Raw genomic sequence first — 23511 nt, forward strand, 5'->3', positions numbered from 1 at the left:
TGAAGCTTGATGGGTCCTTCGGCACTTAAATGTAGTTCCGGAGAAGGGAGAAGTCACCGTCTGAGGAGCTGGTCTGACAGGATTGGATAGGGCTGAGGACTGCACCTGAAGGAAGGATCGTAGTCCCTGAAAAAATGATATCCAAGAAAAAGGTAGAAGGATCTAAACTAAAGCCAGGAGACACTTGTGCAGCACCCACTGAGCTGCCATCCCCTGCTGAGGAACCAGTGAAGAAGTTCCAATATTAGGCGTTCCTCCTGACACATCTATACCCATAACCTCATCAGACTGGGAAGAACCAGGCTTAGTAAAATCAGAGGAAGGTAATTCTCCCTGATCCTTGAAACAGTTCTGGCACAAGTTAGAGAGCACACCAGGCTGAGATACCCGTATATGATAGCCAGCGCACAGGGCAAGGTGCTTAGGTTTCTTAGCTATAGGCGCCATACCATTTTTTTTTTTTTTGGGCATCCAAAGATTAGGTCCCAACCTAAGCACACACAAACGAAGCCAATTAGTGCACCCAGAAGAAATGTGCCTCCAAACCGTTCGTCACTACAACCTGGACGCCCAACTTAAGCGTCCAGAAACCTGGATGCACAACTTGTACACACAGCACCAGAAACATCGCTGAACCAAGTCCAGAAGAGGGCAGCCGAATGCACATGCAACAGTGTGCAAAAACAGTCGCAGCACAGTGGAAAAGCCTCAGAGTGGGGGCCTAGCCAAAAGAAGCTGTTCAACCCGCCATGCTGCCCCCCATCCCTGAACATCCCTCGGGTCAAAACGAACTTGGAGACCAGAGAAGGGGAATCCCTGAAATCAACCCAACTTCACTGTCTCTAAGTTTTTTTTTTGTAACACTTACGTGAGCTCAGCCCTTCCTGGCTGAGTACAGAGACTGTCTCTGGCTGCAGGGGGAGAGGGCATATACCATCACCACCTCGCTTGGCTTCCTGCACCCACTGCCTTTACGCTGTACAATCAGCTAAGTCCATGCCAATCAGCTACCAGACCCAAGGCATACATCTGAGAGACCACGGAAATCACTTCAGGAATTTTCAATTGGGGGAGGGACAATCTGGTATCACCACAGGAGAGCAGGGCAATTTCCCTTTCAAAATTCTCCTTCTAAAAGCTGAAGCAATCCCCAGAATGGAGAAGCACGTCCACCATCTGCTGGAGACGGAGAATACTGGCAGGCTGATGTTACTGAAGGAGTATATATATATTGTGAAGTCAGTTTGCTCCGTCTCCATCTGCTTGTAGAGGTGCATAACCCACTGGTCTTGAGTCCATCTGTCTACATGCTAGGAAAAATATTTCTAAACTGGACAAATTAAGGGATTCACTAAGGCATTTCTCCCTTTATGTCTATGGGAAAATGATTTGATGAATCAGCATTTTTCAGGTAGATAGTTAATGGTACCAAAGTCAAAACTGACACAAAATATCTCAAATCACAGCAGTTGGTAAATCACTGTACTTTCAAGTTGATCCATGATGGTACATACTTTGGACACACAACTTTCAGTCTTCATAGCAGTGCTTCCTAGACATATAGTTTCCTGGTTTAAGCATAATCTTGCACAACTGTTATAGGTCTGTAAAGAGAACAGATTTGAAAATGATCATGTCTCATGAAGATTTCAATTTTCCAAGGTTTCATTACTTTTTAATTTCAAAATTAAGTTTCTATATATGCATTTTACTAATTTCATCTATCAAACAAAATGTCGACTTTTTCCTCTCCAATGTGGTACCTTCACATTCCTTTTTCCCCAACTGCTTATTTTGGATACAAGCAATTTGTATAATGTTGATAGGGATGTGCGAACTAATTTTATACATCTTAGTTATGTCTTTTGGAGATTTTGTTTGTTTTTTTTGTTTAGGGTAGGTTTGCTTTTGTTTTTTCATTTTGGGAACTATGATGCTCTAGATCACAAAAAAAAAAAAGTGTTTTTGGTTTGCTTGAAATGAAACAAAAAAATGGGCTTATTTGTCATGTTTACACTTTCATTTCAAATGAATGCACATCCATAGTTTAGGACTGGATATTTAAAAAAAAGAAAAAAGTCTTTCAAATGCTCAAGATTTGAAAGCTTTTTTATGGTTAAAGTAGACTTGCCTGCCACTTAGGCTGTAATAATGTATGCTGCAGAAGGCAAAATCAACTAATGTGCAATAAAACTAAAAACATATTTAAAGGTTTAAAATTTGTTAAATATATAGGTCAACTAAGATGGAGAAAAGCTTTCTGTTCAACAGTGATGGCATTTCTCTTGCTTATGCATAAGCCAATTGAAAGAGCAGCACCGAGGGGGCCGATGCAATAACGTGTGCCCAGGCTAGCACATGATTGGAGGTGCTAGGCTAACACCCAATGCAAAAAGGGGATTAGCACATCCAAACAGGCTCCTAGCTAACTGCACTTATCACATGTAAATGAGACTGTTAACTGTTGCCCTTGATGCAAAAAATCATCGCGCGCCTGACATGCATGTTTTTACACCCAAGAATTAATGCGTGTAAAATTAGGGGGAACCACAGGAAGCAGCATGAAAAAAACATCTTGACGGCGGTCAGATTAGGAAAACGGACGCTCAATTTACAAGTGTTCGTTTTCCTAACTCGTGCACAGCCACATCTTCTGGGTGCCTAATGCCATGGACGGCTATGGACTCACAATTTATCCCTAGCACGTCCTTTTTGGCGTGGCAGCTCCTTTGCCTATTGCACTGGGTGCCCAGGAGAGGGGGATGTGTGTGCACTGAAAAAATGTGCACTCAGTTTGGACGCATGTTTTTTCACTCTTGATACTGCAGCAGCCCCATAGTTCAAAGGAAGTAACACAATCAAGACCAAGTAAAATATAGCTATTTCACAGTGTTTATAACGAAGGGGCAAATACCACACCAAATAGAGTTGCATAAAAAAACATATCCTCGATACCATTTGATCAACCATTTGATCAAGCAGCAGCATTTGGTATCTTCCAGTCACCTGGTGCAAAAAATGCATACTAGTGATGGGATACAAACTGAAGGCTAGAAGAAAAGATCAGCAGCAGAAACCACCAAGCACCTTGATGGGCAGGATTACTACTGCTGATCAGAACATCAAGAGCAGGATGATAGAGAGGAAACAGCAGGCACCTCCAGCAAGTAGCAGCAATAGGGCTACACAGTTTCCTGCTGCTACTCAACCACACAGATGCCTCAAAGAAGCATAATCCAGAAAGTGAATTGAAGACATGTAGATGGCAGTATGCTTTCGGCATTCAAGGTTGCCAGCAAAAGAGGGACACATTGAGAAGATAAGTATAAACCTGGCTTCTGGAAAGGTTTATCTGCTGACTCACTTGGTTGTGGTAATTACATGCAAAGAAAAAAGTTGGGGAAAAAATAATGGCTTATAAGTAAGGACCTGCATTTTCATTATTTTAAATTATTTTTCCCAGGAATCTATCAGGGTTTATTTTCACAAGAATAAAAATAGGAAAATAAAATCAGTGGCAAAAAGTAATTTTTCTGAGAGAAGATCAGTGGAAAAAAAAATTACTCATTTTTCCAGATGACTATCAGAGCTTTGTGTGGTGGACAAAAGTGAGGACAGGGGGGAAAAAATTCTGAAGCACTATATTTCTTAAAATTTAAATTGTTTAGAAGAGGGACAATCATATGTGGAAAAACTCTATAGGTGTTTCCATAGAGTTTTTCACATATGACTGTCCCTCTTCTAAACAATTTAAGTTTTAAAATTTGTGCTAGCTTATTTTTTATGATGATTTGGGTTTTCTGAGAAAGTAAGGGTGACTGAGCCTTTGTCATTTGTCTTGTGGGAAGTGCGTAGAGGTAAGGACAGGAAGGACAGAGAGAACAGGAGTGGGAGCAGGGATAGGAGAGCAAGAGGAAGGGAGTGGAAGCAGGGAAAAGAAGAGAAGGATGGGACAAGGGGAGAGAGCAAGAGGGAGTGGAGATGGGAGAGGGATGTGGGGTGCTGAAGGGGGAGGGGAGGATGGGGGAAGATAAAGTATACAGGGTGCTGAAGAGGGAAATGGGGAGAAAGCAAGGAGGAGTGGGGATAAGGAGAGAGGTGGGATGCTTAAAGAGAAGGGGGACAGGGATAAAGGTAGGATGCTGATGAGAAAGAGGAGGGGTCTGAAGGGGAAACAGGAAAGAAAGACGAGAGGCGTGGGGGCCAGGAAGAGAGGTCTGTCCCCAAGAAAAGCAATGAAGGCTCTGCGGCCACAACATAGTACCATAAATTATGTCGGCTCTACTGAGCCTTTGTTGTTTTTCTTGAGGAGGGAGGTGTCAGGGTATGTGTAAGGATAGGAAGGGTGAAAGGAGGGGGGGTGAAAGGAGGAGGGGGGGCAGGAGGAAGCCCTCCCCCCAAGAAGAACAATGACCAGGCCTCTCTTCTCGACCCCTCCTCTTTCTTATAAATGAAGATATAAATGATAGATAACACTACTGCATACAAAAAGGCACTCCTTTTCATGTGCAAAGGGTAATAAAATGTAATATGAAAACTTTCAGATTAAACTAATTTCATTTCAATTTCATTATGACCTGAGACTACATATTGATGTAGGTTAAACGGGAGATCTCCCTTAAAATATTTTTTATGATATAGTTAAAAAAAAGTTCTTCATAATTGTGAACTGTGTCTGAACTGAACTTTGGAAAAAAGGCCTATAAAAGACTAGTAATTTCAGATTTATAATCTTGTACTATGTTTCCATGAAATTAGGGATGGTAATCTAGAAGTTTTTACTTTAGAACCAAGAGAACAAAATCAATTTCTGAAATAAGTTCAGAATATTTTTTCCCACCAAACACTGGTGTAAAATATTTTAAGGTAGATTTTAAAAGCCTTGCACGTGCAAAAATGGCCATTTATGCCTGTAAGTGGCCTGAGCCACTTACAGGCATAAATGGCTGGAAGGGCACGCGTACATCGATGTGGAAGGGCTGGAAGGGCACGCGTACATCGATGTGGGTGGAAAAGGGGCAGGGCATGGGCGTTCCACAGGCGGAGCCAGCACCGACGTGCATAGCCTTTAATTTTCCTCAGCCGGCACACAACACACATGGGCACTTTGATTTGGGGTGAGTTTTCGGTAAGTGGGTTGGGGTTAGGGGGGTGTTGCCATAGGCACTGAGGTATCCATTGAAAAATTGACCTTGTTAAAGAATTTTAATCTTATAAGTGTTTTGTGCACGGTGAGATACTTGCGTTTCTGGGCGCGCACATAGCCCTTTTAAAATCTTTTTCTTAATAAGCCAATATCAACTTGCAATTTTGTTTTTATTCCTATATTATCTTCTTCATCTATACATCTTGCAGCAGAAGACAGCCTTGTTGGTCAACAGAATGAGGTGGTATTCTCTGAGACTGAACCTCAGGTCCTCCTCTTCCACCAACTAGCCAGTATCACACTGTAGTAATGAACAGGGTGGTGGATGCATGGAACAGCTTCCCTGTGGAGGTGGTAGAGACCAGGCCAGTATCTGAATTTAAGAAAGCATGGGGAAAACACAAAGGATCTCTCTAAGAAAGTGGTAGGGATTTTATGCCTTACCCAGTACCTTCTGAGAACATTTTATGTTAAACAAGAAACATAATTCTCCTCCCCTCCCCTCAGAGACCAGCTAGCCTTATATGAAAACGGAGACAACCTGCTCCATCTTCTCCTTATCGTTTCCTCACATAAAAGTTATGTCATTCAATACTAAGCTCTGCACTCTGTGTGGCTATGCCTGGATATATCTGTCCCATATTCTCATGAAATCCTGACCTCTTTTAAAATGGCCATCTTTTCCACATATTTTTCCATAATACACAAATGATGCACTGCGTTTCTTAATTGCATTAGCGAAGGCGGTTCCAGTACCAACTATTTCTGTAATATAGCTTTTTCAGCTAGCAATAAAACTTTTCTACTCCATTTCTTAACATATATGTTCAGAAACGGATACTCACGAAGGTCAAACAAAAAGGAACCCACCTCCATTGGTAATAGCACGCTAATGATGTTTTGGAGGTAGGTGCGTACCTTCTCCAAGAATTGCATTCTACATGTGACTTTTAAGCAGAACAGTTGATGTGAATGGGCAGACTAGATAGGCCATATGGATTTGTTTCTTCCACCATGTTTCTATCATGTTCTCTCCCACCTGCAGTCCAAGTTTATTACTTCAATTAACTTTGTCAGACAGGAGATTTTAACCTGAATCTTGCATGCTAATGATAAGTAAAGTGATGAAACTGACAACTCAATAGCATATAGTGTAGCAATTTTCAAAAGCCTTTGAAAACTGCTACACTATATGCTAGTGAATTGTCAATAGATTTTACCTGCATTAAGTGTACTTAACATGGGTAAATGGGCTTTTGAAAATTGCTCTGATAGTATGTTACATTTTCCTTTGAAAATTACCTCCAGGGAAGACAATTTTCAAAGGAATTACTAGTGTAAATGTAAAATACTATCCAAATAATTTTCAAAAGCCCATTTACCCATGTTAAGTGCATGTACACCTATATAACCTACTGAAAAATCAATGGTATATATTGTAGCAAATTTCAGAAGTCCACTTACCAGCATAAAGCACATTTACACGTTTAAAACCTAGTTTTACACATGCAAATCCTTTTGAAAATTATCCCCATGCATCATGCTTTTATGCTTTTTTTCAGATTAATACTTTCATAGTTTTAATGATTTTTTTAAACATATGCTGTATTTGTGAATTTCACAAATTCAGATTTTAATTGAAGGTTGATAACACTTTAAAAGCACATTTGTAAATAAACATTATAGGTAATTTGATAAACAGCATCATTATCTACTAAAAGCAGGTTGCATTTCCTTTGTATGCTAGTTTCAGACCTGTGCAAAAAAATTCCAAGTATGCTAACAAAGTCATCAGATGCCTATTTGTTGAAAACAACCATCACATTGAAAGCTAGCTATAATTCTGAACAAGTTTTCAATTTTCACACTGCTGCTAGGGTAGAACATTTTAAAGAGTTTAATTTTTACAATGGATTCAATGACACAAGATTATCTAACAAAGTAATGGCTAATCAATAGAGGGTTTACTTGTCAGGTGAAACATATAACACACTAAAAGGGATTGATTGTTGAAATCCTCTTATTTTCTACAAGGTATATATTTAAAATGACAAAAATTTGCTATCAAGTTGCATTCTTTTAACGTGAAAAAAGTCCCATGGAAAGTGTCTTAAATAACCCTTCAGGCAAAAAAAACAAAATCAAAAAACAAACATGCCCTCCCCCCCTCCATGTGCATCAAATCTTATCGTGAACTAGAAAGCGATACACAAAGAGCATAATAAGATGCAACACACTAAGGCTTGAAAAATTCAACAAAACTATTTCAGAATGTGCTTCATGAAAAGTAAAACTAATGGCAGCGGTTGAAGCCACAATGCTGCCATGTCATGTATTGAGCCATTTTGCTTTTACAAACCTGCTCTGGGGGAGCGAGGACAGGCATTCAGGACATAGGGGGTGGGATCCAGCCTGGTGTCAGCCCGAGCTTATCCCACTTCACTCCCCTATTTCAGGGCTCAAAGACTTCCTTTTGCAAATGACAGAGGAGTGGGTGTTTCCTTGCTGGTTTGCCCTCCTCCAAGTTTCTTCTTTTTGCATACCTGCTCTGGAGAGCCCAGACCTGTGTACAGTGAGTAGGAGATATGGGTCCAGCCTGACATCATCCTGGGCCTATTCCCTCGCCCTTCACTGTACTTCAAGCAACTGCAGCTGCAAAGGAAGCAGCGCCAAAGGGTCAGTAGTGCCACCTATTTGCACTGACTCTTCATGCGATTCCTATAGCGTGGTTAGTCCTTTTTTTGGTGGGACAGCAGTACTGTATATGGCTTTTATTATATGGTTACCCCCTTGACTAACTTTTGCGCTTGTGGAAGGAAGAGGTATGGGATAGCAGGGCTTTTAAATGTTTTCTGTATGTATGTTTTATTGTTGCTTGGTCTATTTAAATTGTATTTATTTTATCTGGGAACATTTAAGCGAGATGGGCTTTGTGTGCAACCATTTTTGGATTATGGAATTTAAGTAAATGACAATATGTCCTATTCTCTTTTTGGGAGATCATAGTTTACTATCGCTAGGCTTGGTGTTTTTAATTTTTTAAAAGTCTATCACCTCTTGTTGAGCCAAAAGAGTCACTATTAGGGAGCTGGGTGAGATATTTGGATTTCTGTATGGGATTATATTTCATTGATGGTTACTTTATCCAAGGAATCCTGTCTACTATGTCATTGTGTGCTTACAACATTTTTGTAGGTTTATAAGACCCATGAGTGGTTACTGAACAATTTTTTTATTGGATGGGTATTAGATGGGTATTTTTTTTTATTAGGGTTAGAGGGTGTTGTGTATGCATTTGATTTATTAATTTAAATCCCAATGTTTAATAATGTTTAAGGGCCTGAGGTAACAGTTGATTGTAAAGTGTTTGAATATTAAATTATAATATATTGGGGTACCATTATTAGATTTATTGAGCCAAGACAATATTGTTTCCCCCAAATTGAAAAAAACAGCTTTTTTTTTTTTTTTTTTTTACAATCCGCCTTTCATGATACTTCAAAGCAGATTACATTCAGGTACTGCAGTTATTTTCCATGTCCCCAGAAGGCTTAACATTTAACAGGAGAATTTTAAAAGCGCTGTGCATGCCAAAAGTGAGAGATACACATACAAATCAGACCAGCGCATGCCACGCGGATTTTAAAAGCTGCGCAAGGACATGCATATCTCCCGCTGCACGCACAAAGAACAATTTGCAAAAAGGGGTGGGGAGTGGGCATGTTGGAGGAAGGCCAAGAGATATGCGCGTAAATACTTACGCGCACAGGTACGCACCAGGGTCCCCTGCCTTGTAACTTTACTACTGCTATGGATAGTATGTAAGTAATAAAACAAAAAAATCTAGTCTAGTTAGTGGGGTTTTACGGGATGGGGCTAACAAATGGGAAGGGCGATTATTAAATTATGGGGTTTTGGAAGTCATATCCCTTAACTGGGCAAACTGGGAAAATGGCGAATGGTGTCGTCGCGCATCCCTTATAAAATTCCCCAATTTATACGGTAGAAGCGGCATTTGTGTGCATAAGTGCGCGTTCATTTAAAATTGGGTGCACATGAACACGCATCCAGGCTATTTTATAACATGTGAGCATATACAAGCGTATGTTATAAACGGGACGCGAGCCAACAAACGCGCACACATGTGCTTCTTTGTGCCTGTTTAAAAGTTACCATCTAAATTTGTACATGAGGCAATAGTGGGTAGAGTGACTTGTCCAGGAGTACAAGTTTATTGCCACTAAATGTCTCATTAACTTCTACTCGGTCCGCTGTGAGAGTTCATAGTTCAAAGCTTAATGCTCAAGGCCAAGTGCGGGGTTATTAAATGTGAAATCTATGAGAAATAAGAGAATTTAATACATGATTTTGTTGATGATCTCAAAATGCAGCTCATGTGTGTTACTGAGCCCTGGCTTTTACAGAGTGAGAATTTTTTACATCAAGTTTGTCTAAAAGTTTACTCTTCCAATCATAAATCGTGATCTAACAGTCTGGACAGAGAAGTTGCTATAATTTACCAAGATACCATTGTTTTAGATTATGTAGAATATGCGAGTACTGTCCAGACTGGAGATTCAGAACTCTCAACTCATAGACAGCCTTGGAGGCCAGGAGACCATGACTATTAGTAATTTATCACCTGTCAACAACTAGTGCTTTTTTTTTTTTTTTTGCTAATGATTTTATTTCATCATTCACTATTTCAAAGTGTAATCTACTGATGGTAGGTGATTTTATTATACAAACTTGAGGCACCAGGGTATGGTGCACCAGCTAACTTTTTACATCATTTAGGTGATTTAGGCCTTTGCTAGCTAGTTAAGCATCTTACTCATATACCCTTGATTTGATCTTCAAAAGCATGGATTGTATAATGGATGAAAACATATTTATAATACCAGTACTATGGTCAGACAATTACTTGGTTAGATTTTCATTAGTATAAAGGCCAAAAAATGTTCACAGAATTAAAACTTCGAATGACAATCAGGAAAAATAAATTCACACATCAGATTCCTCAATATATAAATTCGATACCAAGTCTCAAACAACATCTGATATTGTCTTTGTTGAGTTACTTGTCAACAAGTGTAAAACCACAATGCAAGATTCTCTGCCATACACGGCAAGTCAATGAGTCGTTCTTGTACCTCCAGTTGGAGATCAGAGGCCTGCAGTCATGCCATTTTGTGGGTGCTGATTCCCGTTTGCTGTCTCAAACATCATAGGTTGCATGGACCTCGTGTTTCCTGCACTCCAGACCCTTGTGCACCAGTGACATGAGGGTGGCTTGCTGCTGTTGAGACAACTGCTCAGCTACCTCCTGCAACTGCTTCTAGATGTCCCGCGAGTATTGGCTCATGTAGAACTGGTAAGCAGTGATACGGGCAAAATGCATGGCACCTTGGAACACCTTCCTCCCAAGAGTGTCCATCACTCTGTGGTCCATCCTCGGGGGTACTGAGGAATGAGTCAGAGCACTTGGCCCTCAAGGGCAGATTCGACCACCACCGACTGCTGAGGCAGCTGATGCTTATCGAATCCGGCAACCTTTTAGACGAGTTAACCCCGTCCATCTTCTTATTAATGGGAGACACTGTGTGGGTGTATTCCCAAAACCTCAGCAGCAACTCCTTAAGGAGTTGCACGGGGCCCACCACGATCTCAAGCATTTTGTGCCTGGCATCCTCCTCTGTCATAAGCTGCAATGGGATGGCCTCCGCCATCACCCTCACAAACCCTGCGAAAGACCATCCGAGCACTTGGAGGATTCAGTTTGATCATCCCCCTAGGGGTCATAGAGATCCAACATCCTCACTGTATACCACAGGGTATGGGGGCCTAGGTGCTCGGTCGATGTCCAGAGGGGCAGGCACCAATGGAACTAGACGTGCCGGCCTTGGTGGAGCTTCCTCTTTGGAGGAACCGGAGACGACTACTGTATTGGTAGAGGGAGGCCTCATTGTCCTGCCGGGCACCAGTGCCGTACCGGGAACAGACTACAGCTGGATCAGTAATGCATCAATCAGCATATTGAGCTTCTCCAGAAGAGGTTCAAGGAACAGCGGCACCGGCTCCTGTGCCACAGGACCAAAGCTCTGCAGTGCTCATTCCACCGCCAGCTGGACTCTATTCTCCAGCTCCTCCTCAAATGTTGCCAATGCCAACACCAACTAGGAGGAAGGAGGGGTGGCCAGATCTTCCTTGGACCCGCGAGGAAGATCGGCAACTGGCACCAAGACTGGTGGAGACTGTTGCAGACCTTGGGCATCGATGGAGGATGGGTGCTCCTCGCCAAAGGGTTGCTTCGGGGGGATCATGGCAAAAGCTGGTTCATTCTCAGCCCACATAATGCATCGACTGCTTCCCTTGAAGCTTGGCCGGTCTTTCCCCATACAGAGGTCAAAGACAATGAACCCAGCATCCTCGGTCCGGAAACTATTGTCCCACCGATGTCAATGGCATGGTTTCCATCGGTGCGGCTCCGAGGTTCTTTGATGCAGATGGCTCAAACTTCCTTGCCCTGAAGAGCTGATCCATCTTGTCGAATCTACGTAGACATCCCTTTGGGCTTCGTCTGGGTGCACAAGCATGAAACCCGGACATCATGTGATGCCCTCAGACAGAGGATGCATACCTCATGAGGATCAGTTATTGACAGGGTTCTCGAACACTGGGAGCATTGGCAAAAACCAGACATGGCCATGACAGGGCAAAATAAAAGAGCCGAAAGCCGGAACAATAGCGGTGGGCATTTATGGCCAGCAGGCACCAAGGCACTGCCTACATGGAGGGAAATTGACCATGAAAAGAAACTTACCTGAAATGTCAAAAACCCTGACTGGGGATACTACTGAGAGGCACAAATAGGGTCCCGGTGATGGTCTGAAGAAAAAGAATCACGAAAAAAATGAGAAAAACAAAGTTTTCCATAAGGCAAAAGGCCAAGTTTTTAGAGCTCAATCAAATCTTGATGCTCACAACTTCACATAAAAAAAAAAAAAGACTGAAGAGGGACCCCATGTGGATGTGTGGTATAGGGTATGCTGGGCATGTTCAGTGTGCCTAGTCAAAGTTCTAGAAACTTTGACATTTTTCCGCATCAGGCTCCATCTGATGATGTCACCCATGTGAGAAGACTACCATCCTGCTTGTCCTCAGAGAAACACTTTAATAAAGGGTCTTGGTGTATTTTATATAAGACGCATTATAAAATTGATTGGTTTTAGTGGAAAAACTAACATATAGATTTGTCTTATTTTGCTTCAAGCTAAAGTTAAGGGGGGGGGGGGTTGCTAGGAATATTACTGGCAAGGAACTTTCAATTTGCTATAAGTTCGAAAAGATCCCCGTGGATGCTATATTTTTTTATTAGAGGTAAGGTAGCTTGGGTGTACTATTACTCTGACCACTGCCTCCATGAATGTTAATCAACTTGAGTTTATTTCTTGTTCCTCCATCCTTCATTCTTTACATAAGATTTGCCATACTGGGTAAGACCAAAGGTCCATCAAGCCCACTATCCCTTTTCCAATAGTAGCTACTCCAAGTCACAAATACCTGGCAGGATCCTAAAAGGTTGATAGGTTCCATGCTGCTTATCCCAGGTATAAGCAATAGATTTCTCAAAGTCCACCTTAATGATGGTTTATTGACTTTTCTTCTAGGAACTTGTCCAAACCTATTTTAAACCCAGCTATACTAATAGCTTTTACCACATCCTCCGGCAATGAACAACAGAGTTTAATTATGCGTTCAGTAAAAAAATATTTTCTGTTTGTCTTAAATGTTATCTAGTAATTTCATTGTGTGTCCCCTAATCTTTGTGCACTTTGAAAGAGTAAACAGTTGATTTGCATTTACCCATTTTACTCCACTCTATTTTATACACCGTCTTTTCTTCAAGCTGAAGTGCCCTAACCTTTTTAGCCTTTCCTCATAGGGGAATCATTCCATCCCCTTTATCATTTTGTTTGCCGTTCTCTGTACATTTTCTAATTTTGATGTATCTTTTTGAGAATCGATGACCAGAAATGCACATAATACTCAAGGTGCGGTCGCATCATAGAGCAATACAGAGGCATTATGATATTCTCTGTTTTATTCCTCATTCCTTTCCTAAAAATTCCTAGCTTTCTATTTGCTTTCTTGGTGCTACTGCACACTGAGCAGAGGATTTCAACATATTATCCACGATGCCAAGATCCTTTTGTCAGAGTGTTTGTTAGTAGGCACTTTAATTGCTATTTCCGCACTATTGTTCAAGTTTAAGTTTATTTTGCACTCCTGTTTCATGTGAACCAGCATGATGGGACTATTGTCTTGAATATTGGTATATAAAAAACTTAAATAAATAAATAAATAAATTTGGTTCTCTCCTCTGCACTGAATAAAACTGGCCTGATCTCTTAAGGACTTGAGACGTAAAGCTTGACTGTTTAAACAGTTGTAAAATGTTATCTATACCTGAGCAAAAAATGTTTCACTTTTTATTCTCCTCCTCCCCATTCATATTTGAGAACAGACTTTCTTTTTGATAAAATTAAGTTGGAGACTGCATGCTCTGCTGAGGTGGGGCTTATTGAATGGTGTGATCATACACCTATCAAGCAAAAATATTCATTAGACATTTGGGATCAAGCTTCTAGACAGTGGAAACTAAATGATTGTTATCAATTAATATGCATGATTATGGTTGAGGCTATAGAGAGATTTTATTGAGATCAACGAAAACTGAAGTATCTAGCACCATTTTGTGTGATGCTGCTAAGGCGACTCTTAAGGGGAAGCCAATTGTTTTGGGTGCCACTAGAACTCGCTTTATTAGGGCTCTTGAAGAGAAGATGGAAGCTGAGTTACATAAAACAGTGTGTAAATAAGAGGTATTGTTCCAGTTCTCTCAAGGAGGTTGAACTGCTTGAGAGTTTATTTAAAATCTATTGTTATTCAAAAAGTAGGCAGGACCCTTAAAAGGGTTAAGCAGGTATTTTATGATAAAGGCATCAAGGCGGAAAGGCTATTGGCCATAAGTCGAATGCTGCTTGTAATTCGAATTTGGTTAGAGAACTTTAAATGGTGAAATCTGTGATGCATTTAGGGAATATTACATGTCCCTGTTTTCATCTGAACTTGCAGATAGCAAAGTTGAGATCAATGTTTTTTTGAATGATCTTTCCATACTAACGTTATCAAGAGAAGTTTTCGAGGGTCTGGATACCCTAATTTCCATTCAGGAGGTTCAGAATGGAATCCTGAACACAGGTAAGTGCCCTGATGAAGATATTTTCTCTTTTCTGCTCTGTAACACTTTTTTCTGATTCGCTTACTCCTACATTAGCATTATATAATAGTGTCTTGCATGAGGGGGGGGGCTCCCTTTCTTATTCATCTCTCTTAGCCTCTAGTTCTGTTATATATAAGAAGGACGAAGACTGCTGAATGTAGTTCCTACAGGCCAATTTCCCTTTGAAATTATAACAAGATTTTAGCTAAAGTTCTGGCTTGTAGAGTAGACTGGGTGCTGCCTTTATTAATACATTGGGATCAGACTGCTTTTTTTAAAGATAGACAAAGGGTGGATAATGTAAGATGTACTTTGAATCTGATACATCATGCCAGGAGTTCAGGAGATGATGCACTATTATTGTATGCTGAGAAAGCACTTGACAGGGTTGAGTGGTCATATTTGTATTTATCTCTTTGTAAGTTTAGTTTTGGAGGGAGAACTTTTTAAAATGGGTTCAAAGTCTTTATTGAAATCTGAAGCCCTAGATAAAAATGAATGGTATGATGTCCTAGTGCTTCCCAATTTACAGGGGTTTGAGACAGGGTTGCCCCCCTTTCACATCTCATCTGCCCTTGCAATGGAACTATTGGCGGTTTAGATTCAGCAGTACTGACTACTCGGGTATCACAGGGGCTGATGGCAGTGACAACAGTATAGCGCTATTTGCTGATAATGTTCTTTATGTTAAAAGCCCTTTCAAACACTACACGTTATCATACACACTATTAAAACAGTTTAACAGAGTGTCCGGTTACAAGGTAAATGAGGGTAAAATGGAGATATTGGGAATTGAGATATGTACAGTTATTTGCATGAAAGTTGAGGCTGCATAATCTTAAATGAAGCAATAATACATTTACATACTTAGGGGTAATTATTCTGAACAGCTTGGAGTAGCTTTATGAGATAAATGATTTACTTCTGCTCAGTAAAGTTAGGAATGAGCTAAAATTCTGTTCTTCCCTCCAAATCTTCTAGTTTGGCAGGATTACTACTTTTAAAATTAAATATTCTCTCTAGGTTTATTTTTCTTTTTGATATGTTGCCAATCCATGCTCCAGTTTGTTTTTTATATCCAGAAGCTTAAATACTTGATTTCCGGTTGCATATGGCAAGGTTTAAAAAAAAAAAACAGTCTGTTCTCAGGTTCTGAGAGGTCTGAGGGACAAAAATGGACTTGCGCTCCCATAATTCAGAACATATTACTGGGCTACATTGTTGAAGAGTGCTTTTTAGTTTAATAATTTCCCTGATAAGTATTGGATCCTGATAGACAAGAAGCTTGCCCTTGACAAAAGCGGCCATTTCTCTTTGGGCTTTACTAAAGTTGAAAAAATCAACTTGAGTCACTCACCCTTTTATTTTTCCAATTTTATCTTATTTACTTAAGATATTTATATTCTACCCATAGCAGAAACTATCTGTGCTGCACAGAGTACAACTAAAACATTTATAATAAAAAAAATATTGAACATATCCTAAAAGACAATTTAACATCAAACTATAAAATATTCAATCAATTTGTTTAATTCACTGTTACAACACAGAGCACTTTGGAAAATTAGGTAAATGCTTCACAAAATAGACAGGTCTTTAACTGTTTATGAAAATTAATCAGATCAGTAAGAAACCTTAAATCTGGTGGCAAAGAACTGAATAAGCTTGGCCCTACTACAATGGATGTTTGGTATAGTGTTTCAGTCTCTAAGAAGCTCATCATCCTTTCCCTCTCCTTTCTCCTCACTTTGGAATAACCCTGATTTTCCAAGTCAGTTTTTCCAAGGCTAATTTCCCATTGTGGTATGCAGGTGGCCTATGTAGAGTTGGTCAACTTTTTAGAATTATCTCTTTTCTTTCAATATAAACTATTCAGGAGAAATATCATCTTATTAATATTCCCATGTTTCAATATTTGCAGCGTAAGGGGTGAGTCCTTAAAAATCCAGTAAAATTTAGGTATGATAGAGCAGGGGTCCCCAACCACTGGTCCGTGGACCGGGACCGGGCCATGGGAGCTTTTTGCCGGTCCGCGGCGCCGCCAAGCACAGGCAGGTGTGTCGCGCGCTCCCGGTCTCTCCCGCTGCCGTTGCCGCCGGGCTGTCAGCACGTTCAAGCCCAGTGGGAACGGCAGCGGTGCTAGAAGAAGCTGTGGCACCCGTGGCTGGGCCTTTTCTTCTTCCCGCGCCTGCCCCCCCCTCCCGTGACCAGGAACAGGAAGTGATACACGGAGTGGTGCGCGGGAAGGAGAAAGAGCCGTGCCGCGTGATAAAGTAGCAGCGGCGGCTGCAGCGTCGGTCCCCGAGCAATTGAAGCAGCCGGTAATCGAGACAGCAGCATGAGCCTCCCGCGGCCGATGGGATTCTTCTTTCTGGTGTGTGTGAATGTGAGAGAATGTGATTCAGGGAATGAGAAGCCTGTGCACGTGGAGAGTGAGCATGGAAATGAGAGAGACTGGTGTGTGTGTAACAGAGAGAAAGTGATTATGGGAATGAGAAACCTGTGCATGTGAAGAGAGTGAGCATGAGAGTGAGAAATCTGGGTGTGTGTGAGACACAGCATGGGAGGGAGAAGCCTGTATATTTGAAAGAGAACATGGGAGTGGGAAGCCTGTGTGTGTATGCATGAGCGAGATCAGGTGACTGGTGTGTGTGTGTGAGAGAGAGAGAGAGAGAAATAGTGATTATGGGAATGAGAAGCCTGTGCATGTGAAGAGTGAGCATGGGAGTGAGAAACCTGGGTGTGTGTGAGACACATCATGGGAGGGAGAAGCCTGTATATCTGAAAGAGAACATGGGAGTGAGAGACTGGTGAGTGTGTGAGTGTGTGTGTGTGAGAGAGAGAGAAAGAAAGTGATCATGGGAATGAGAAGCCTGTGCATGTGGAGAGAACAAGCATGGGAGTGAGAGACTGGTGAGTGAGTGTGTGGGGGTGTGTGTGAGAGAGAGAGAGAGAGACAAAGAAAGTGATTATGAGAGTGAGAAGCCCATATATGTAAGTAGAACACGGGAGTGGGAAGCCTGTGTGTGTGTATGGCATGAGAGAAACTGTTCAGGAAGGTGACTGGTGTGTGTGCGCCAAAGACTGTTTGGGAGATGATTGGTGTGTGAGAGACAGAAACTGGTCATGGGGGCATGACTGTTATGGTGTGTGTGTGAGAGACATGGGCACTAAGGAAGAGGACCATAAGTATAGAGCTTAGCTTCTACTGCTGCTTCTGGTGTGTGCCATGGCCTGCAGGGAAGGGGAGTAGGAGAGCTGCTGAAGGGGGTAAGTAAAGGTTGCTTTTTAAGTTTATTTTTCTTGACTGCCATTTTAATTGTGTGATGTCTGCTTTTTTGAAATATTTTATTGGTGTTTGGAGAATGTTTAATAGTTTTTATGAGTTTTTAATTGTTGGATGTTATTCTGTTCATAGCTGTTTTGAAACATTTATTCTGCTTATTAGTATAGTTTTACAATTATTTCTGTGTGGGGATCTATAGCTGCTTGCTAGTTCTGTTTTCCTAATAAGAGGTGTATTGGTTTTTAGTACCTGATTTAATATTTGTAGTGTTGCCTTTTCATAGATAGGGTTGCTCCTGTTTGAGTGTATTCCATAATACAGGTGTAACTGTGTGCAGATTAGTTTATGTGCATTACTACAGATCCTGGGAGTATGTTAGGTCGGTTCTGTGTCTGTTACCGAGATGAGATATTTTGCTAGCATGTAAGCGTTTGTATTGGTCTTATTTGTTGTGTTTTCTCAGAGGTCATGCATTGGTGGTAAACTGCTGTCTTTTCATAAGTAGGGCTATTGAGCCTGGAAGTAGAAGGAGTTTGAGTTGCTGTTACTGAGATGTCACCAGAACATCTTTTTTGTAGGGTGAGTTGTATGGGGAATGTCATAATTCTGCTTTACATCCATTATTGTGGGTCAGGGGGGGTTCCCGTGGATACAAACTGTACTTTTACATCTAGCCCCGAGACGATCATGGGTCAGTGTGTCACGCATGTGAGAACCTATGGTGAGTTGAGTCACATTCACATTATAAATGTCACAATTAAATGATAACTGTGCACTAAAAATCCAACCCCCTCCATAACCCTGCCCCCAAATGACCAAAGCCCCGCCCCTACCCCACCCCGCCCTGCCGGGCCATGGAAAAATGGTCTTGCTTGAAGCCGGTCCCTGGTGCAAAAAAGGTTGGGGACCACTATGATAGAGGACTAAAAATTTTTGAAAAACTGGTCTTAAATACTTTAAGAAATAAATGTTTAATTTATTTACCAAATACTGTCAGCAGATTTTAAAGCACTGGATAATCTTAAGGGAGTATGGGAAAAGAAATCGGTAAGTTGGGGTGTGGTGTGTTGGAGAAAGATTGGGAAGACATCTTTCCTAGGCTACAAAAAGGGAATTCTATGTGTGTGTATTCAGAAAAATAGATACTTTTTTTTTTTAAACACTGATATTGCACACCCCTCAGACTGTGTAAGATGGAATTTAAAAATGATTGTGTGTTGGAGAGGATGTGGGGAACAGGGTTCCTTTTTCCATGTCTGGTGGGACTGCCCTGTTATCCCTACATTTTGGTCAGAAATGATCTCATAGATTCATGAGATTACCTGGATCAGCGGTAGCACTTCAATCTAAATTTAAAGGTCCATTGTACTGATGTAAACAGGCAAAATGTGCTGATTGTTCATATGTTACTGGCAGCAAGGCACCTTATTGCGTTACACTGGAATTCACCTTAAGCTTTTGTCCTTGTAGTTCCAAAATCTATGACCTATTTATACTATGGAACAGTTAAAGCATCAGGTTAGAGATTTATATCCTGTTGTCTCCAAAATTTGGAAGACTTTCTGGCTCAGTTGGATAGAAAGGGATGATTCTGTAGGTGGGATTTTTTTTTCTTACCTTGTATTCCTTGGTTTTTCTCTTTGCAACATTTGTTTTCCAGGTGGTATATAATGTTTAGTCTTTGATACTTTTTTTTAAATGACGTTTTATTTGTTAAATGGGGGAGATGGGGGGTCTTTATCTTGTTGAGGTTAATTTTGATGCTGTTGAAATTGATTTGTTCTATATTATTGCTACTTAGATCTTTTGCCTTTTGTAGTTTTTACTCTGTAATTACTTGTTATATATCTCTCTTCTACTTAAATCTAATAGAAGTTGAAAATGGAAAACAAAGTCATGGGGTAGAAGACAATGTGCTATTGTGGACTGGTAACTGGTTAAAAGAGAGGAAACAGAGGGCAGATCAGTTTTCCAAATGGAGAAAGCAGAGTTGCTTACCTGTAACAGGTGTTCTCTCAGGACAAGCAGGATGTAGTCCTCACATATGGGTGACATCATCAGATGGAGCCCTGTCACGGAACACTTTTGTCAGTTTCTAGAACTGACTGGCACATTCAGCATGCCCAGCATGCCACTAACCCTGCAGACACCAGGGGTCCCCCCTCAGTCTCGTTTGTAGCAAAAGTACGAGGAAAAATAAAATAATAAAATGTAACTGAACCCAACTCCGCAGGGTGGCGGGCGGGTTTCGTGAGGACTATATCCTGCTGTCCTGGGAGAACACCTGTTACAGGTAAGCAACTCTGCTTTCTCTCAGGACAAGCAGGATGGAAGTCGTATGTATAGGGCCAAGCAGCAACAAATATGTGCCACAGGCACAACAACAGGGTGCTGCTGGCAACTATGAGTCAGCCTGAAATTCACAACGGGTCGTGGTAGGACGAGTTGGGTTGTACAGATGGGAGAAAGTAACTATAGGGTAAAGCCAGAATGGTGTCATTCGGCTTTGTCTAGGCACTAGCTAGCTGAGTGCAAAGGAGTGGAGGTAAGTCCATGTCGCAGTCTCATAAGCGTTGGTAGTCAGTTTTATACAGTTGTATGTTACTCTTGTTGCTATGGTCTTTCTGAATGCCTTCACGTATCTTAGAAGTGGAAGGTCCCTTGCTGATAGCAGAATGCAATGCATTCGTTGAAGTAGGCAAAGAAGGGTGTTATATCCATTGTAACTCGAGTTTAGTTTAGTAAAGATACTTGAGTCGGGTGGATGTCATGTTGGACTGCAGATCTTGTAGAAAACGTGCAAGCTGTATGCTATAGTCCAAGATATGTAAAGGTTGAGCCCTCGAGTGAGTGTAAGAACCTTCAAGAGCATGGACTGAGTTCATGGAAAATCAGTAATCACCTGAAGATGGTATGTAGGTGAGTGCGGAGAATGATCAGATCATGGCTAGAATGCCACGAGGGGCTCGAGTTACCAATGCGAGTAGATGTTATGATTACTAGGAAAGAATTTCATAGGATGATATCTATACTTGCAGGGTCGTAATGCAAAGACTACAGTACTGTAGTATGCCATGACTGATGGCTGTAGAGAGCATGAGGTGAAAATAAGCTTGCCTGGAAGCAACTCACCAGGGATTGAGCCAATGCGGAACATCCCTCATACCTGTATGAGGTATGGCAATGGCACTGAAGGAACATTGGGCAGAGGAAGTCTGGAGACCAGAGTTGAAGAATTGCCATATAAAGTGTACAAAGTGGATGGTGTATAAAGCTGTCCACGTACACTACCAGGCAGACCTCTGCCACATAGGATTCCACATGGAAGCGTCTGTGAAACTACAAGGAGTGGAGGAATGGTACCAGAAAGATGGAATAGAAGTGGCACCGTCTAAAGGGGCCATGAGTATCATGGAGTCTGCATTATGTTGCAGATTCATGAAAGTCTTGCTATAAGTGGTATCTGATGGGACAGCTATAGCAGACCTATATTTCGAAGAAGAGCTAAGGCATCCCTGGATGGTGCTCATATGTTCGTTTGTTTGGAGTAGAAGCATCCCTCTTGCGGTGCAGATGAGACGCAAGAATGGATGGTTGATGAAGTCTGCTAGTGGATGGTTCTGCTCGCAACAGGAGATCCAAGCACCACCAGAGGGGCTGGAATTGTCGGCTGAGTCGAGACATTAATACATTCCATACGCTTACCAAGATTGGTGCGGAGCACAATGGAGTACCATATGGACTAGGGTAAAACCTTTGCCTTTTCTGGCAGAGGTGGAAAGAGATTGAACAGCCATATTTGTTCGAGTATTAACATGTAACCTGGTGGTCTATGAATAAGACCAGCTGGTTGGAAAGGCAGTTCTTAAAAGTCTAGAGAATGTATCGACTCTTCAGAAAACTCCAGGAAATAGCCGTAATACGGCACTGAGGGCTATATATAAGTCTGGAGTTTGAAAACTTGCGATCTGGGCACTCCAGAGATGTCCATAGTGTAGGTCACCTTAGTGCTATATGCCTGAATGGTAAATTTGCAATCAGCTTTGTCTTGTGTCCACAAATGAGGACACAGACTGAAAGCTCAACATGTCAAGTTGCTGGCCATTTATGCCAGTGTGGTGACATGAACTGTTGAGATTATATGCTCTAGGTAGAGCAATAGTTGAATCGAGGTTGTCATTCAATTGCGAGTAGCTGGCGAAGATAGTGTGACTGCACAATTATTCCAGAGAATTCTTTGGGTAATATAAGGTGTAATTCAGCTCCGAAAGAGGAGATGAGGAGCAGAGAGGGATTTCGGATAAATAAGTAGAAACTCCTCTGAGCATAGTATCCTTATGAGAGAACTCTAATGAGTGAAAGGTATACATCTGGACTAGCTTTGAAAAGATAGCTGTCCAGATACGGAGAAGAAGGGAACACTTCGGAGTAATTGTGCAGTCACTACTGGTCGGTTCCTGAGGAGACACCAACAAGCAGTAGCATGTATGCATATCCATAGATCAGATCCAGTCTCACTGATATAGAAAGGAAGCCTGGTGGCCAGTGACACCATCATAAGCTTGTCATGGCAAGGAAATGTGTATAGGGCATACCGGTGGAAAGAAGTCTGATCCGACTGTCTTTTTTTTTTTTTTTAGCAGAAATAACCCCAGTTAGGGAAAAAGATTATGGTTCTGGGATATCGTAGGTACAGTACTCACGGCTTCACAATGAAAGGGTGAGTCCGGGGTATAGGTATTAATGTTTGTCGGTGTCCTACTGAATTCAAGTGAGAAAAGGATCTGTTTGCTGGAATAATTTAAAATGTAGTCGGAGAAGCAGCCTGAGGAGCTGGCTGCGCTCTAGGTGTCCTTGCTTGTTGCATAATTCTTCTCGGAGGAGCTCTAGTTCCTTGAGTACGGGACGCAGGGGGATAGTACCTGTGTGGTCTGTAAAATTGTCTCCTGACATCCCTTTGTGCTCCCCTGTGGGCAGAGGGTACATCTGGGGAAACAGCAGACAACTGATGCAGGGTGTCATGATAGTCTTAATTGAGCCACTGCGTCTTGGATCTTGTCCCCGAACAGGTTGTCTTCTGCACAGGGAAGATCCACAAGTTTATCATGCACCTCAGGGCATAGGTCTGAAGCTTTAAGCCAGGCCCAGCATCTAGTACTTATGCCTGCTGCTGAGACTCGAGAAGTTGTTTCAAATGAGTAATAAGCAGCCCTGACTTCATGCTTACCTGCTTCCAGTCCTCTCTGTAGGATGGAAATCAATGAGTCTTGTTGCTGCTGAGGTAAAGTGTCGGCAATTTCCTGCACTTTTTTCCACAGATTTTTGTTGTATTGGATCATATACAATTGATATGCTGCTATTCGGGCTATCAACATTGACCCCTGAAAGGCTCTGCGTCTTAATGCATCCAATGCTTTTTGGTCCTTTCTAGGAGGAGCAGAGGAATGTGGAAGCAACCGTTTGGCTTTATTCTGTGCCAACTCTACCACTAGAGTGGTGGGGCAGTTGATTCTTCTGAAAGCCTGGGGCTTGTTGCACCAGGTACGTCGCGCATTAGTCTTTCTATTGACTAGTGGTACAGTACATGGGTGGTCCCAGAGTCTATGTAGAAGATCAAGTAGTACTTCCTGTACTGGTATCACCATTATTTCTTTTGGAGGATCCACAAATTGTAGAACCAACATCTGGTGGCGAGCGTCTGCCTCCGTAACCATTGGAAAAGGGATTGTTTCAGACATCTCCTTTATAAAACTGGCAAAGGAGAGGTCTTCTGGAGGAGAACGCCACCTCTCT

General features: G+C 41.6%; 1 protein-coding gene across 12 annotated transcripts in view; it reads right to left on the minus strand.

Annotated features, from left to right (window-relative positions):
• BTRC (beta-transducin repeat containing E3 ubiquitin protein ligase) overlaps positions 1-23511 on the minus strand; it is a 545063-nt gene that overhangs the window by 299983 nt on the left and 221569 nt on the right. For all 12 annotated transcript variants that reach the window (XR_003857906.1, XR_003857907.1, XM_029610228.1 and 9 more), the window contains one exon: positions 1515-1604. Coding sequence is in view for 10 of the 12 variants with exons in the window: in XM_029610228.1 (XP_029466088.1) it covers positions 1515-1604 (90 nt within the window). In the remaining 2 variants the exon portion in view is untranslated. The remainder of the gene's footprint in view (positions 1-1514; positions 1605-23511) is intronic.

The sequence above is a fragment of the Rhinatrema bivittatum genome, chromosome 7 (genome assembly GCF_901001135.1).
Source record: "Rhinatrema bivittatum chromosome 7, aRhiBiv1.1, whole genome shotgun sequence".
In the NCBI taxonomy this organism is placed as follows: domain Eukaryota; kingdom Metazoa; phylum Chordata; class Amphibia; order Gymnophiona; family Rhinatrematidae; genus Rhinatrema; species Rhinatrema bivittatum.